General features: G+C 37.4%; 1 protein-coding gene and 1 pseudogene across 4 annotated transcripts in view; one reads left to right on the forward strand and one right to left on the reverse strand.

The window, feature by feature from the left end:
- Positions 1–15,314, forward strand: part of STRN (striatin) — a 132,684-nt gene that overhangs the window by 42,012 nt on the left and 75,358 nt on the right. For all 3 annotated transcript variants that reach the window (XM_082356706.1, XM_082356708.1, XM_082356707.1), the window contains exons 3-4: positions 2,530–2,603; positions 12,092–12,170. In XM_082356706.1, coding sequence (XP_082212832.1) covers positions 2,530–2,603; positions 12,092–12,170 — 153 coding nt within the window. The remainder of the gene's footprint in view (positions 1–2,529; positions 2,604–12,091; positions 12,171–15,314) is intronic.
- Positions 9,765–11,661, reverse strand: LOC309611856 (annexin A2 pseudogene; annotated as a pseudogene). Its single transcript has one exon. The product of its transcript is annotated as an annexin A2 pseudogene (transcript).

The raw sequence follows: 15,314 nt of genomic DNA on the forward strand, positions 1-15,314 counted from the left end.
CACTAGCTATCTGTTTTACATTTGATAGTATATATAAGTCCATGCCACTCTCTCACTTTGTCCCAGCTTACCCTTCCCCCTCCTGGTGTCTTCAAGTCCATTCTCTACGTCTGTGTCTTTATTCCTGTCCTAGGTTCTTCGTAACCTTTTTTTTTTTTTTCTTTCTTTAGATTCCATATAAATGTGTTAGCATACGGTATTTGTTTTTCTCTTTCTGACTTCACTCTGTATGACAGACTCTAGGTCCATCCATCTCACTACAAATAACTCAATTTCCAATCAAATTATTTTTAAGTATCAACGTTTAAAGTGTGATTGGAATGCTGTGTTATGTTCCAGGCATATTATATATAATAAATAACTTTGAAACAAAGCTATAATGGGACTTCTTTAATATATTATAATTATGTAATTTTATGCTGTTTTATCCAGTAAAGACCAGTTGGGAGGCCTAGCTATGTATCAAATGTAGAGTTCTTAGGCATGAGATCTGCTATTTAACTTGCAGTCAGTCAGATTTAGACAGAAAAAGCTTAGGGAACAAGAGTATTGCTAACAGTGAAATGAAGTGTTAAAACAATGGGAAGCAATATGAGTGGGAAGGTATTTTAGCATATTGACTTCAAGAGGAATGTTACTAAGTTGAGTTCTGTGAGTAAATTATTTTTCAGTGAACTTAACAATTCACTAGGGAGACCCTGATTCATGGGAGCACAGCTTGTAGCAAACACAGCAGTTCTTTACTTATTTTGTCTTTATCTAATTTTTTATGAAATGTTAGTTCATAGTGTGTTATTACATATGTTATATAGAATGTTTTCTATTCCCTTTTCTGTAAGCTCTGTTGTAGTTTTTCTTAAGACCACTAGAATGCACTATAGTGCAGTATTTTGTGTTTGAAAATGTTTTCCTCATATATCTGTGTATATATATGTGTGTGTGTGTGTGTGTGTGTGTGTATAAATAAATATGTATATATATGTAAAACAAAAATACATAAGTTAACTCCATAAAACTTTATCGCTGCTTTTATTCTGTCCTCAGGCCAGTTACTTATAGGAGGTATTGTTAGTTTGTCTTACGGTAGATGAAGTGTGTTTCTAAAAAATCTGAAGCTTGACAATTATACTTAAAAACCATAACACACATATAAAAAACACACAGAGGTGTACACGTGCACACACACACACACACACAGAGTATTTTGTACTTTGTTTTTTTACTTAAGCTTAAAGATCAATCCCATATTTGCACACAAAGATTCTTTATTCTTTTTTCTTTTTAATGGGTACATATTATTACAAAACGTTTCATATCTATGCAAAACATATAAAGACTAATATAAAAAATACTCATGTACCTACCACCTACTTTAAGAAATAGAACATCAGCTATCTGTAATTTTCAGAGGTTTTAGGATTCCCCTCTGTATAAAATGTTGATTTTTTTTTTGTGTTGTAACTGCAAAATAATTATTGCAAAGTAATATGAAGAATTCCAGTATTTTACACATTTGAGCAAATAATTTTCATTTTCTTTATACTTTTCTTGAAATATAAAAACTTTAAAGTAAGTGCTCAGTTAGTCTTTTATAAAGAAAAAAATAACTTTCAAATTTTGGCTATTTGATTACCCTTTTATTCCTTCTTTATTACTTTATTACTTTGGTTTTTCAAATTATTATTGTTGTTATTATCCCAGTCTTATTACATTGAATATTTATTGTAATAGCCTCAATATTTTGGGGAAGCAAACAAGTCAAAATATACAGCTACTTTAAGTATGGCCATTTTTAGTTAACCTTTAAATTTTTTACCTTGTCTGGATTATTTTTTTGGTCTCGGATGGTTAAATCTGAGATGGTTAAATTGGATAAACCAGAGATAACAACATCTAGTTAGCTTTTAAAAGAAGGTATTCCTGTTCACAGTTCTTCCTGAAAAGGCAAAAGATACGTTGGCTACTAAAAAATATATTTATTCCTACTAGAATGTCTTATTCAACATTGATGATTTAGGCTGGTTCCCCCTCCCTCCTTTGGATTGTTCACTCTAATGCTTACTTGGCAAAGCATAATTGCCTGACAATGCAGAGTATTATGAATGACCTTTTTACAAAAAAAAAAAAAAAAACAACGAAGCTCAATTTTGAGAATGATTAGTCTTTCTCAAGTTTATTTCACAATCCAAACTTATTTACTGCTTTTGATAGAATTGTACTCTGGCAGTCATCAAGAAAATTTGAATACTGCAGAAACTAGAATGTTATCTGGTTCATTTGTAACTATAGAAACAAGATTTATGATTCTCAGTGTTATTCCTTTATTTATTATAACAGGACTTGATGGTATAACAACAACAAAATAATAATGGCAAGCGCTTTTGTATTAGGACTTTGACACTGTGGAAGGCTTTGAACTGTTGAAAGTTAGTCAGGACTACTGCATACTGATGACTACTCCTGTTACGTATCTTAAAGTTCATTTAAATATGTTTTAAGATGGTTTGTATTTTCTCATTTCTTTGGTAGAGCTAAATACCACAAGTTGAAATATGGAACAGAATTGAATCAGGGAGATATGAAGCCTCCAAGCTATGACTCTGGTAAGCTAATTTTAAAGGAAGTTTAAATGATTAAAAAGAAGTTAATATCTAGTATTTTGTAGCAACAGTATTTATAACTGCAAGTTAATTTCTAATTATTTGCATATTAGTTATTTTTTCTGACCTACTTATCTTTGGGCACTAATCACTAAGTGTCATTTAGATCATTTTCTACCACCTTCCTTCTGTTTCCCTCTTCCCCATTCTTTTAGCTCCCCACTTTCTGCTTATGTTCTACACTTACTGGAAGGATCAGAATTCATGGGGTAACATGCACCAACATAACTGTGTGTTGCTGGGTCCCTCCAGTATTAATGAGAACTTTGAGATGTGTAATATAAAGTACATCATGCCCTTGAAATCCTGAGAGAAAGGGTAGAAACTATGGAGGTAGGAGATTTCTTCTTTAAGTACAAGAGAATTACTCATCCTTAAAGTCTGATCCCTCAATTTCAGGTGCAAAATTGTTTTGGACTTAACCCACAGGATGTTCTGTAACCAGAACGTCTTTTAACTGCTGAAACATTTGTTATCTTTTTTGTGCTATTTCTTCTTTTTCCTTCTCCTATATTCCTCATCACCCCATCAAACAATACAAAAATAGTACTTGTAAAGATATTAAGGAATATAATTGACTTATTAGTAGGTGTTAGGAAAAAGTAAGAAAAATTGTTGAAAAGTTATCACCATGTTTCAGATGAGTGTGTTTTTGACATGATGTCAGGTTAAATTCCTGGATCAAATGTCTGATATAACTGTCACATACTGAAATACCTTCCTTGGTTACTGTGGGCTTTATGTATGTTAACTTTAATTCTTAATATAGTTATTCATTAGAAATAATATTATTTTCATTTTACCTGAATGAAATTTAAACTCAGAGAAGTGGAGAAACTTGCCCAAGGTCACACAGCTATTAAGTAATGGGAATATGTATCTGAACCCAGGTCCACTGACTCCAAAATTCAAATTCTCCCCATTTTTCCACACTGTTTCTGTGTTTGACAGTGTATGAAGGAAGAAAATTATTCTGAATGTGCTGCCAATTTTATAGTTCAGTTCAGTGTAGTAATGTAATTAACACGTTTCCACGGCTGAATATTGAATCCTTGACGTTTAGAGCAATACCAATTGATCACTGACATTTTTTTTCTTTGTTTTTTTTTTTCATTGTTCTATCTTTTACTTTGGCATCTCTTCTTTTAACTTGAGATGCACTTACATTAAAAAAAATTTTTTTTTCTTGTTTTTAAAGCTAGGCTATTTGTTGAAGACTATCCTAAAAGTACATTGTCTGAATCAAAGGAGTGATTTTAAACACTACTTTTACATAAACATGTTTGTTTCCTAATTTTTGGATATCGATTTAGGAGTATAAAGGTCTAGTTGCAGTATATACAAAATGCTTGTAAGTAGAGAATGTGGCTCAGTAGAAAAAGTTTGGGCTTTGAAATTGGATACACGTAAGTTTGACTCTGTCCTAACACTTTAAGTACCTGTGATATTACTTAGTCTCTCTGAGGTTGCTCCATTCCTTATCTGTAAACTGGGGAAAATTCTGGAAATAATTCCTAACTTGTAGGTTTATTTTCTTAGTATGTAATACCTAGTATCATTCCATCTGTCCATCTTTCAAACTACTGTTCAACTTTTAAATATGAAATATGTAATGCTTGTGTCAGAGCCAGAATCAAATTCTGTGAATAAAAATATAGTACTCTGTTGGATTTTTACAGGGAAGATGAAAGAAAAAAGTGATTACAATAAAATTATATGGAGAAGTAATAGGTGTTATGGAGCACAGTAGCAGGAGAACCAAATCTAGTTGTAAGTGATCAAGGAAGCCTTCTTGCAGGAAGTGATATTTGAAGTTGACATTTGAAAGGCAAGTAAGAATTAACCAGGGAAAGAGGACTGACTAAATATTTGTTGAATGAGAGGTAGAAGAAAGGCAGAGCATTAGCAGTAAAGTTTCTGAGGGAAGAATTTGGCACATTTGAGAAAAAAAATAATTAGTTAGTAGAGAGGGAGAGGGAAAGAGTGTTTCTAGATGCAGCTAGAGAGTTAACCAGGAGGGCAGATTAACTGAGAGTTATGAGAAGGCTTTTGAAGGGTCTTAATCAGGGCTCTTGTGATCAGATTTGCTCTTAGATCACGCTGACAGCAGTGTGGAAGATGGGTAGAGAGGAGTAAAACTGGAGATGGGGAGACTGGATAGAGGACTTTGCAGCCACCTGGGTAAACGAGGAAGGTTACCTTGACAAGGGTACTAACAATGTAGTTGAAGAGAAGTGGGTGTGTTCAGGAAATATTTAGAAAGTAAAATCTGCAGGAAATTAGTTCTTGTTTAGATGTAGGGGATTTAAAAAGAGGAGAATCAAGGATGACTCTCACACTTCTAGTTTAAAAAACTAGACCAGAAGTACGTTTGGAAGATGGTGGGTTCACTTTTGGATTTACTTGTTAGGCCATCAAGCAGAAATGGCTAGTAGACCGCTGAGTATGTGAGTGTGGAGCTCAAGCCAGAGACATGGGTTTAATATGTAGATTTGAGAGCATATAGCATCTAGTACTAATGACACTCATTGCCACTGGGGTGGAAGAGCTCAGCCAGGGACCTTATGCAGAGTAAGAAGAGGGTCTAAAATGGAGCCCTGAGGAATGGCAACATTTAAAAAACTGGTAGAAGAATAGAAACCTGAAAAGGAAACTGATGAGGATTATTTTAATGGTAGGAGGAAAATCAGGAGCATGGAGATAAAGAGAAGAGAGGGTTTCCAGAAGGAAGGATCCTTCAGCACTACTGATTAATGCCCAGGGGTCTGAAGAGTATCTCTAGGACTTAGTGACACACAGGTCACTGGGAACTTTATTGTGAGCAGTCTTAGGAGAGAGTTGAGGGCAGAAACGAAGACTGTGCGTAGAAAGTGAAGACTAAGTGTAGTAAGCTTTAAGGAAGCCTAGATTGTGGAGGTGAAGGTGAGGGATTAGGGGGAAATAGCTGAAAGGACCCATGGGGTCAAGGAATAGAGAGAGAGAATGTGTGTGTGTGTATATGTGTGTGTGACATGTTTCTTAGAGGAGGAGCAAATAAAAAGGAGAGAGCAGAGCTACGATATGAAGGTATCTGAAGAAGTGATAGGGATTGGATTCTGAACATAGCTGGAGAATGGCAGGAGGAGCATGTCTTTTATTGTTACCAAGAGAGAATATAGGAAGTTAGGTGATGGGTGTGTAGATTTGGGTTTAGGTCTGGTGGTGGGTGTTAATACGATAGCTTTATGTATGAGACTGGATTATCTGCTAAGAATACATCAGAGGTTTAAGAAGAGTGGAGAAGGTTTAAAATAATAATGAACAGGAGGACAAATTTACTAAGAAATAGTAAGATTGAGAAAAGCTAAGGGTCCGATTGAGGTGTGTAATCGTAAGTTTATATAGAAGTGCTGCTGGTCTGCACAATTGGCAGCCTAGGTAAAAGATAATAGAATGAAAATAGTTAACAGTTGAATTCATGGAGAGACAAGGGGACATGAAGACACTGTCAAAAGAATGGTTGAATTGATAGACCCTGAACTAAAACTAGAGAGGAAAGAAAGTGAAGGCAAAGGGAGGCTAATGGATCAAAGTAAGGGGATAGGCAACAGTCTAGAGCAGGTGAGCAAACTCTTTTGTAAAGGGCCAGATAGTAATATTTGGGCTTTGTAGGCCATGTGTTCTCTGTTGAAACTACTCAACTCTGCCATCATAACATGAAAGCAGCCACAACACATAAATGAATAAGTGTGGCAGGCTGGATTTGACCTGCAGGCCAAAATTTGCCAGCCCCTGATCTAAGGTCCCACCTAAATCAAAGTGCCTGGTAAATTAGGGGTACTGAGCCTGAAGGATATGCTCAGAGAGTGAGTTTGCATCAGTGACAGTTCTTCAATGACAATATCTAAGGCATGACAGCTGGAGAGGGTGGTGGTTGTGCAGAAGCTGAAGTGGATCACCCACATGAATATTAACTTCACTCAAGATGATGTAAAAGTTTGGTTACAGAGGAAGGATGCCTGGTTTAGAGTGTTATCAAGGGATTTGTAGATGACAGTGATGAGGACAGTGACTAGGAGAGGGTAGAAGGTCGTGTATCCAAATTAAAGAAGCAGGCATTTTTCCTTCTTCGTTCTTTTATCCATTTACTATATTTTCCTGAAACTGATAATCCAGATGTTTTCTGAAACGTTTTTCAAAAAAATTCGTTTCCCCTCTGACATTTTTCCTGTTTTGTTCCACTTCCAAACCTTTACATTTCTCCTTTAGGAGAATATTACCCTAAGTTATGTTAAAATCTATTTACCTTTCATATTTCAGTTTCTCCTACTTAATATTAGAAGCCAGATACTTATTAAAAATAGAATATCTTTATCCAGAGTAACAAATTCTGCCTTTTAACTGAGACGTTTAGACCATTCACATTTAATGTGATTATTGATACAGTGAGCTTTAAAGCTGTCACCTTTGCTGTTTGGTTTCTATTTGTTCAGTCTGTTCTTTGCTCCCTTTTCCTCATTTTTTGATTTCTTTTGGATTAATCTAGTGTATATTTTCAAAAATTTATTTATTTTATTTATTTATTTTTGGCTGCATTGGGTCTTCGTTGCTACGTGCGGACTTTCTCTAGTTGCAGTGAGCAGGGGCTACTCTTCGTTGCATTGTGTGGGCTTCTCATTGCAGTGGCTTCTCTTGTTGCAGAGCACGGGCTCTAGGCGCACTGGCTTCAGTAGTTGTGGCTCATGGGCTTAGTTGCTCCGTAGCATGTGGGATCTTCCCGGACCAGGGCTCAAACACGTGTCCCCTGCATTGGCAGGCAGATTCTTAACCACTGCGCCACCAGGGAAGCCCCTAATGTAGTATTTTTTATGATTTCTTTTTATCTCTTTTGCTGGCTTATTAGCTACAACTCTTATTTTATTGGTTGCTTTAGGATTTATAGTATATGTTTTTAAGTTATTGGAGTTCTGTCTTTAAGTGCTAATATACCGCTTCATGTGTAGTATGAGAACCTCCTAACAGTGTACTTCCATCTCTCCTTTCTGTCTTTGTGCAATTGTTTTCATATATTTTACTTCTCTGTATATATATAAACCATACACTACATTATTATTTTTGTTTCAACAGTCAGTTCTCTTTCAAAGAGATTTAAATAACATAAAAAGCATATATTTCCAGTGCTCATCATTCCTTTGTGTGCATCCATATTTTCTGGTATCATTTTCCTTCTGTCTTAAGAACTTTCTTTAACATATTTTGTAATACGGGTTGCTGATAATGAATTCTTTGAGCTTTTGTGTGTCTGAAAAAGTCTTTATTTTGCTGCCTGCATTGTTTCTGATGAGATATCTTCTGTCATTCTTATCTTTATTCCTCTGTATATGAGTGACCTTTTTCTCTGGCTGCTTTTAAGATTTATCTCTCTATCATTGGTTTTAAGCAATTTTATTATGATGTGCTTTGGTGTAGTTCCACCCCCCCCCCACCCCCCCCAGTGTTTCTCGTGCTTGGGATTTGTTGGGTTTCTTGGATCTATGGGTTTATAGTTTTCATGAAATTTGGAACTTTTCAGCCCCTGTTTCTTCAGATATTATTTTTGTTCTCCCTCCCTATGCTGTGATCGGGAAACTCTATCAAGGCAGTAAGCTGGAACAATCATAGGGCTCACCTGTTTGGTTCCCTTTTCTCAGGGATTGCTGCCCTCTGTTGCCTGATGTCCAATGTCTTAACCATTTTGATTTATAGTTGCTTCAAGCAGGAGGGTAAATTGGGTCCCTGTTACTCCAACTTGACTGGAAGTGCCAGTCAGATACTTTTAACATTACCAAGAAATTCAGTTCTTACCCACTTTAAAATCCTCACTTTTGTATAATGTCACTTTTTGAACTTGGTAAGGTAAGAATGAATCTGATAGTTGATGACTACTTACTAACCATTGAGAGAACTAAGTGTTTAGCCTGGATAAGGAAGTGTGGGGAAAAACAAGTTCACATGTGACCCAGAGAGTCAGATTTTTTTTTTTTAAATAGAGAAAGGAAAATTTACTTCGGAGAAATTTATCCAGAATCAGGATTTCTGTCTTTATAATTACTTTGCAGGCATTGAAACTTGTTGCTCTTACAGAAGTCTATACCACTGATTATTTCTCTAAAACAGTGGAAAATAGATTTTGGCAATGTTGAGTAAAGAGCCTGTTGTATATTTGTGTGGTTAAATCTATGATTGCAGATGTAATCTTAGATCATTAATTCATACACTAATCTAATAAAAGAATTAGGGTAAACAGTTTTCCTCAAATCGATTACCAAGGAGATAAGGACTCCTCAAGCTCTATAGGTCTTTGAATGTCTTCATTCTTAGTAAGTGTTGTGACTGGTTATATTTCCATGAGGTTTCGTTTGCTTCCTTGCAATCATCTGGAGCCTAGTCATGATCCAGTGGAATAATATAATAAGCAGCAGTCATAGCCTTGCTGTTTTTGTCATATAGCTGGGTGAACTGAGTCAGGACTGAGTCCTTGCTTTCTTTTTCTTTTTCTCTTTTTCTTTCATTGAAGTATAATTGACTTGCAATATTATATTAGTTTCAGGTATACAACATAGTGGTTTGATATTTTAATATATTACAAAATGATCACCCAGGGAGTCAGATTTTATCTCAGTATAAGAATACACTTTTTAAAAAGAGGGTGCATTCTTATTTGATTTGGCTTAATTTATTTTTTATTAAGGTATAATTTACATACAGTGAAATTCACCTTTTTGGTGTTTTCATAAACACATACAGTCTTGTTACTAATACCCTTTGTAGTTAACCCCTCCTTCCCTACTCTAATCCCGCGGCAACCACTAATATGTTTTCTGTTCCTACAGTTTTGCCTTTTTGAGAAAATCGTATCAATTCCAGAATCATACAGAATGTAGCCTTTTGAATCTAGGGTGTCCCGTTTAGCATAATGCATTTGAGATTCTTATATGTTGGTGTGTGTCAGTAGTTCATTCCTTGTTCTTGTTGAGTAGTATTCCATTGAATGGATGTACCACTCCTTGGTAACATCACTAGCTACCAAAGTAGGCAAAGGCAGTTGAGTGTATCTGAGGATGGTGTAGAAAGGATTTAGGCATATTTATTTGTTTGTTTATTTATTTATTTATTTATTTATTTTTTATTTTTTATTTTTGGCTGCATTGGGTCTTCGTTGCTGCACGCAGGCTTTCTCTAGTTGTGGCAAGCAGGGGCTACTCGTTTCGGTGCGTGGGCTTCTCATTGTCATGGCTTCTCTTGTTGCGGAGCACGGGCTCTAGGTGCGCAGGCTTCAGTAGTTGTGGCACGTGGGCTCAGTAGCTGTGGCTTGCGGGCTCTAGGGTGCAGGCTCAGTAGTTGTGGCACACAGGCTTAGTTGCTCCGCGGCATGTGAGATCTTCCCGGACCAGGGCTCGAACCCATGTCCTCTGCATTGGCAGGTGGATTCTTAACCACTGCGCCACCAAGGAAGTCCCTTATCATCTTTTTGAAAGATTCGGCTTCTACCAAATGATGAATTGAAGCTTTACAGGGCCTAGGAGGTTTTCATCTAAAGAAGGTCTTAAAAAAAGAATGCTTGAGGTTTTCATTTAATAACTAGTGAAGGAAATAGATTTGGCTAGGGATTCTTTCTTTTTTTTTTTTTTTTTACTTGTTCCTAAAGTAAAAATTCAGTTTATTCATGTTTATGACACATTACTCAGAAGGCAAAGTGTTTCACATCATAGATTTCACTTCCAGCTCCTTGGAATGTTCATTTCTTTGACTGTAAAGAGAGACTAGACCGGAAAGCCACGTAATGCTTAGGCAACTAAACTAAGGATGGAGCAGGTGGGGTGGGCAGTGCTAACGTCATCCTCCCAGGGATGGGCACAAGGGGGCTGTTAGCCACAAGCTGACTGTGTAGAACTGTTAGCTGGGAGTGCAGAGCAGCCGTCCTGGACCCTCGGGCCATTGTGGGCTTCAGTCATCCCCACCACACAGGTACAGCAGCGCTTTCTGGTAGTCGCCCTTGGTGTCTTGCTGAATGTAGTAGTACAGGGACTTGCCATACTTTTTCTTGAATTCAGATCTAATTTTCAACATGTCCACTTCACTGTGGGAGATCATGATTCTAATCAGGACCTTATCATGAGTGCCCTTGCCCTTCATGGAGTCGTACAGTCTGTCAGCAAAATACAGGGGCTTGTTCTGAATGCACTGGACTCGGTTCAGGAAGGCATTTTCCAGGTCTCCTCTGACCTCCTTCTTGATGCTCTCCAGCATGTCATAAGGGCTGTAGCTCTTGTACCTTTCAAATACTTTCTGGAGGCGGCACACACTCCACTTGGTCAGGATGCTGATCCGCTTGGGAACATCAGTTCCTCTCCTCTTCATGCCAGCATCACAGAGATCCCGGGCATCTTGGTCAATCAGTTCATAATCAACGACAGAGCCATCCTCTGCTCTTCGACCCTTCGATAGGGCAACCATCAGCTTGCGGAAGTCACTAGATGTGTCGGAAATGATATCCTTCTCCAGATCGGTCTTGTACATGTCCTTGTCGACTCTGTTGATTTCCTGCAGCTCCTGGTTGGTCCTTGAGCAGATGAACTCAATGAGGGAGTCCTCATCGGTCCCCAGCCCCTTCACGGAGGCTTTCAGCTCGTAAGCGTCATACTGAGCAAGTGTTTTCAGTAGGCCCAAAATCTCTGTCTCCAGGTGGCCGGACAAGGCTGGCTTCGTGCTGATGCAAGTTCCTTTTTGGTCCTCCTCTGGTAGGCGAAGGCAATATCCTGTCTCTGTTCATTGCTGCGGTTGGTCAAAATGTGGATGGTGACCTCACCCACACCCTTAGTCCTGATGGGCATTTCAGTGTTCAGAGCATCCCGCTCAGCATCAAAGTTGGTGTACGCCTTGACTGACCCGTATGCACTTGGAGGTGTGGCGTGATCACCCTCCAAGCTGAGCTTGTAGAGAATTTCATGAACGGTAGACATTTTGAAGGAAGCTGGGCCGGGTGTGGAGCGTCGCCAGATGCAGAGCAGGGATTATTTCTTATCTATCTACTCTTTACCAGATGGGCTGTTTTTTTTTTTTGAACCATCGTTCCTGGGCATTTTGTTCTAATTCTGATGTGGTGCTTCGTAATACTTTTGACTCTTGTATGACTTGAGTTGCCCTGAAGGAAAATTCTCAGGTTACCTAAAAATTGGGGAAAAGCCTTTATTTTAGTTCTGAAACTCTCAGGGAAATCTAGTAGCAATAATGAATTTATATTAGAGTTTTGTTACGGAAATTAAACTTAAAAACAGAATTTCCATTGTCCTAAAACATACCTTACAGTGTAGTGTTCTTAATCTTATAAGTTTTTATTGGACATTTTTAATGAATTGAGATACCCTCTAATGTATATAACGTCAGTTTTTTTATGATTTAATGTTTTCCAGATGAAGGTAATGAAACAGAGGTGCAGCCACAACAAAACAGCCAGTTAATGTGGAAACAAGGTCGACAACTACTCAGACAGTAAGTATCTCTTGAAAGTATCTGCTGTGAAAAAGCTTCTTTGCATTACTGTTCCTTTTTCATATTAAATACTTTTTCCCCTATGGAGGAATTTATTTTTTCATTAAATATTAGTAAGAATTATCAAGAATAAGTTCTCTCTCCATAATTTTAGCTTTATCAGGAAGTGTACAGCTTAAAGCTTCTATTTATATATGCTTAAATTTATAGTTTAAAGAATTCTGTACCCTTAAAGTTACTCTTTTCCTTGTACCTTTTATACATGAATATACATATGTTTTAATATAAGTCTAATCATGTAATTTTTGTGTTATGTTTTTAAACTTTATTTTAAATAGATGGAAGAACTTCTTGGATTTCTCAAGTTTGTAAATTTTATGCTAACATATAGTTTCTCCTATAAAATGTGAACTTGAGAGTATAAAGAGGGATCAAAGCTAGGTTGAGGTTCAGATGTCAGGCAGTGGGCTAGACCCACTCACCAGCTCAGTGCCTGACCCTTGCATATCACATTTGAAATTGGTATTTTGTTTATTTATTTTATTTTTTTATTTTTGGCTGTGTTGGGTCTTCGGTTCATGCGAGGGCTTTCTCTAGTTGAGGCAAGTGGGGGCCACTCTTCATCGCGGTGCGGGGACCGCTCTTCATCGCGGTGCGCGGGCCTTTCACTATCGCGGCCCCTCCCGTCACGGGGCACAGGCTCCAGACGCGCAGGCTCAGTAGTTGTGGCTCACGGGCCCAGCTGCTCCGTGGCATGTGGGATCTTCCCAGACCAGGGCTCAAACCCATGTCCCCTGCATTAGCAGGCAGATTCTCAACCACTGCGCCACCAGGGAAGCCCTGAAATTGGTATTTTGATTTGTGCCTCAGTAAAATGAAATTTGCTACCTGGTTTAAACTTTTGGGGTTGCTTGTGAATAGTCTAAACCTGTGGTTTCCAGAGCAGATTGCATGCCAGCCATTTCTTTTGATGATGGGAAGAGAATATTACAGTGTCTCCTTACATCTATTTTTTATCTCCTCAAAGTGAGAAGGAAATGAGACTTCATTACTATTTATTTATTTATGTTTTAAATTTTATTTTATTTATTTATTTTTTATACAGCAGGTTCTTATTAGTTATCTATTTTATACATATTAGTGTATATATGTCAATCCCAATATCCCAATTCATCCCCCCCGACACTTTCCCCCCTTGGTGTCTGTACGTTTGTTCTCTACATCTGTGTCTCTATATTTGCCTTGCAAACTGGTTCATCTGTACCATTTTTCGAGAATCCACATATATGTGTTAATATATGATACTGTTTTTCTCTTTCTGACTTACTTCACTCTGTATGACAGTCTCTAGGTCCATCCGTGTCTCTACAAATGAGTCAATTTCATTCCTTTTTATGGCTGAGTAATATTCCATTGTATGTATGTACCACATCTTCTTTAACTGTTCGTCTGTCAGTGGGCATTTAGGTTGCTTCCATGACCTGGCTATTGTAAATAGTGCTGCAGTGAACACTGGGGTGCATGTGTCTTTTTGAATTATGGTTTTCTCTGGGTGTATGCCCAGTAGTGGGATGGCTGGGTCATATGGTGATTCTAGTTTTAGTTTTTTAAGGAATCTCCATACTTTTCTCCATAGTGGCTGTATCAGTTTACATTCCCACCAACAGTGCAAGAGGGTTCCCTTTTTTCCACACCCTCAGCAGCATTTGCTGTTTGTAGATTTTCTGATGATGCCCATTCTAACCAGTGTGAGGTGATACCTCATTGTAGTTTTGATTTGCATTTCTCTAATGATTAGTGATGTTGAGCAGCTTTACATGTGCCTCTTGGCCATCTGTATGTCTTCTTTGGAGAAATGTCTATTTAGGTCTTCTGCCCATTTTTGGATGGGGTTGTTTGTTTTTATAATGTTGAGCTGCATGGGCTGTTTATATATTTTGGAGATTAATCCTTTGTTGATTTGTTAGCAAATATTTTCTCCCATTCTGAGGGTTGTCTTTTCATCTTGTTTATAGTTTCCTTTGCTGTGCAAAAGCTTTTAAGTTTCATTAGGTCCCATTTGTTTATTTTTGTTTTTATTTCCATTTCTCTAGGAGGTGGGTCAAAAAGGATCTTGCTGTGATTTATGTCATAGAGTGTTCTGCCTATGTTTTCCTCTAAGAGTTTGATAGTGTCTGGCCTTACATTTAGGTCTTTAATCCATTTTGAGTTTATTTTTGTGTATGGTGTTAGGGAGTGTTCTAATTTCATTCTTTTACATGTAGCTGTCCAGTTTTCCCAACACCACTTATTGAAGAGACTGTCTTTTCTCCATTGTACATCCTTGCCTCCTTTGTCATAGATTAGTTGACCATAGGTGTGTGGATTTATCTCTGGGCTTTCTGTCCTGTTCCACTGATCTATATTTCTGTTTGTGTGCCAGTACCATACTTTCTTGGTTACTGTAGCTTTGTAGTATAGTCTGAAGTCAGGGAGTCTGATTCCTCCAGCTCCGTTTTTTTCCCTCAAGATTGCTTTGGCTATTTGAGGTCTTTTGTGTCTCCATACAAATTTTAGATTTTTTGTTCTAGTTCTGTGAAAAATGCCATTGGTAGTTTGATAGGGATTGCATTGAATCTGTAGATTGCTTTGGGTAGTATAGTCATTTTCACAATATTGATTCTTCCAATCCAAGAACATGGTATATCTCTCCATCTGTTTGTGTCATCTTTGATTTCTTTCAACAGTGTCTTATAGTTTTCTGCATACAGGTCTTTTGTCTCCTTAGGTAGGTTTATTCCTAGTTATTTTATTCTTTTTGTTGCAGTGGTGAATGAGATTGTTTCCTTAATTTCTCTTTCTGATCTTTCGTTGTTAGTGTATAGGAATGCAGGAGATTTCTGTGCATTAATTTTGTATCCTGCTACTTTACCAAATTCATTGATTAGCTCTAGTAGTTTTCTGGTGGCATCTTTAGGATTCTGTATGTATTGTATCATGTCATCTGCAAACAGTGACAATTTTACTGCTTCTTTTCCAATTTGTATTCCTTTTATTTCTTTTTCTTCTCTGATTGCCGTGGTTAGGACTATGTTGAATAATAGTGGCGAGAGTGGACATCCTTGTCTTGTTCCTGATCTTGGAGGAAATGCTTTCAGTTTTTCA

This window comes from Balaenoptera borealis (genome assembly GCF_965194805.1).
Source record: "Balaenoptera borealis genome assembly, chromosome: 15".
NCBI classification, from domain to species: domain Eukaryota; kingdom Metazoa; phylum Chordata; class Mammalia; order Artiodactyla; family Balaenopteridae; genus Balaenoptera; species Balaenoptera borealis.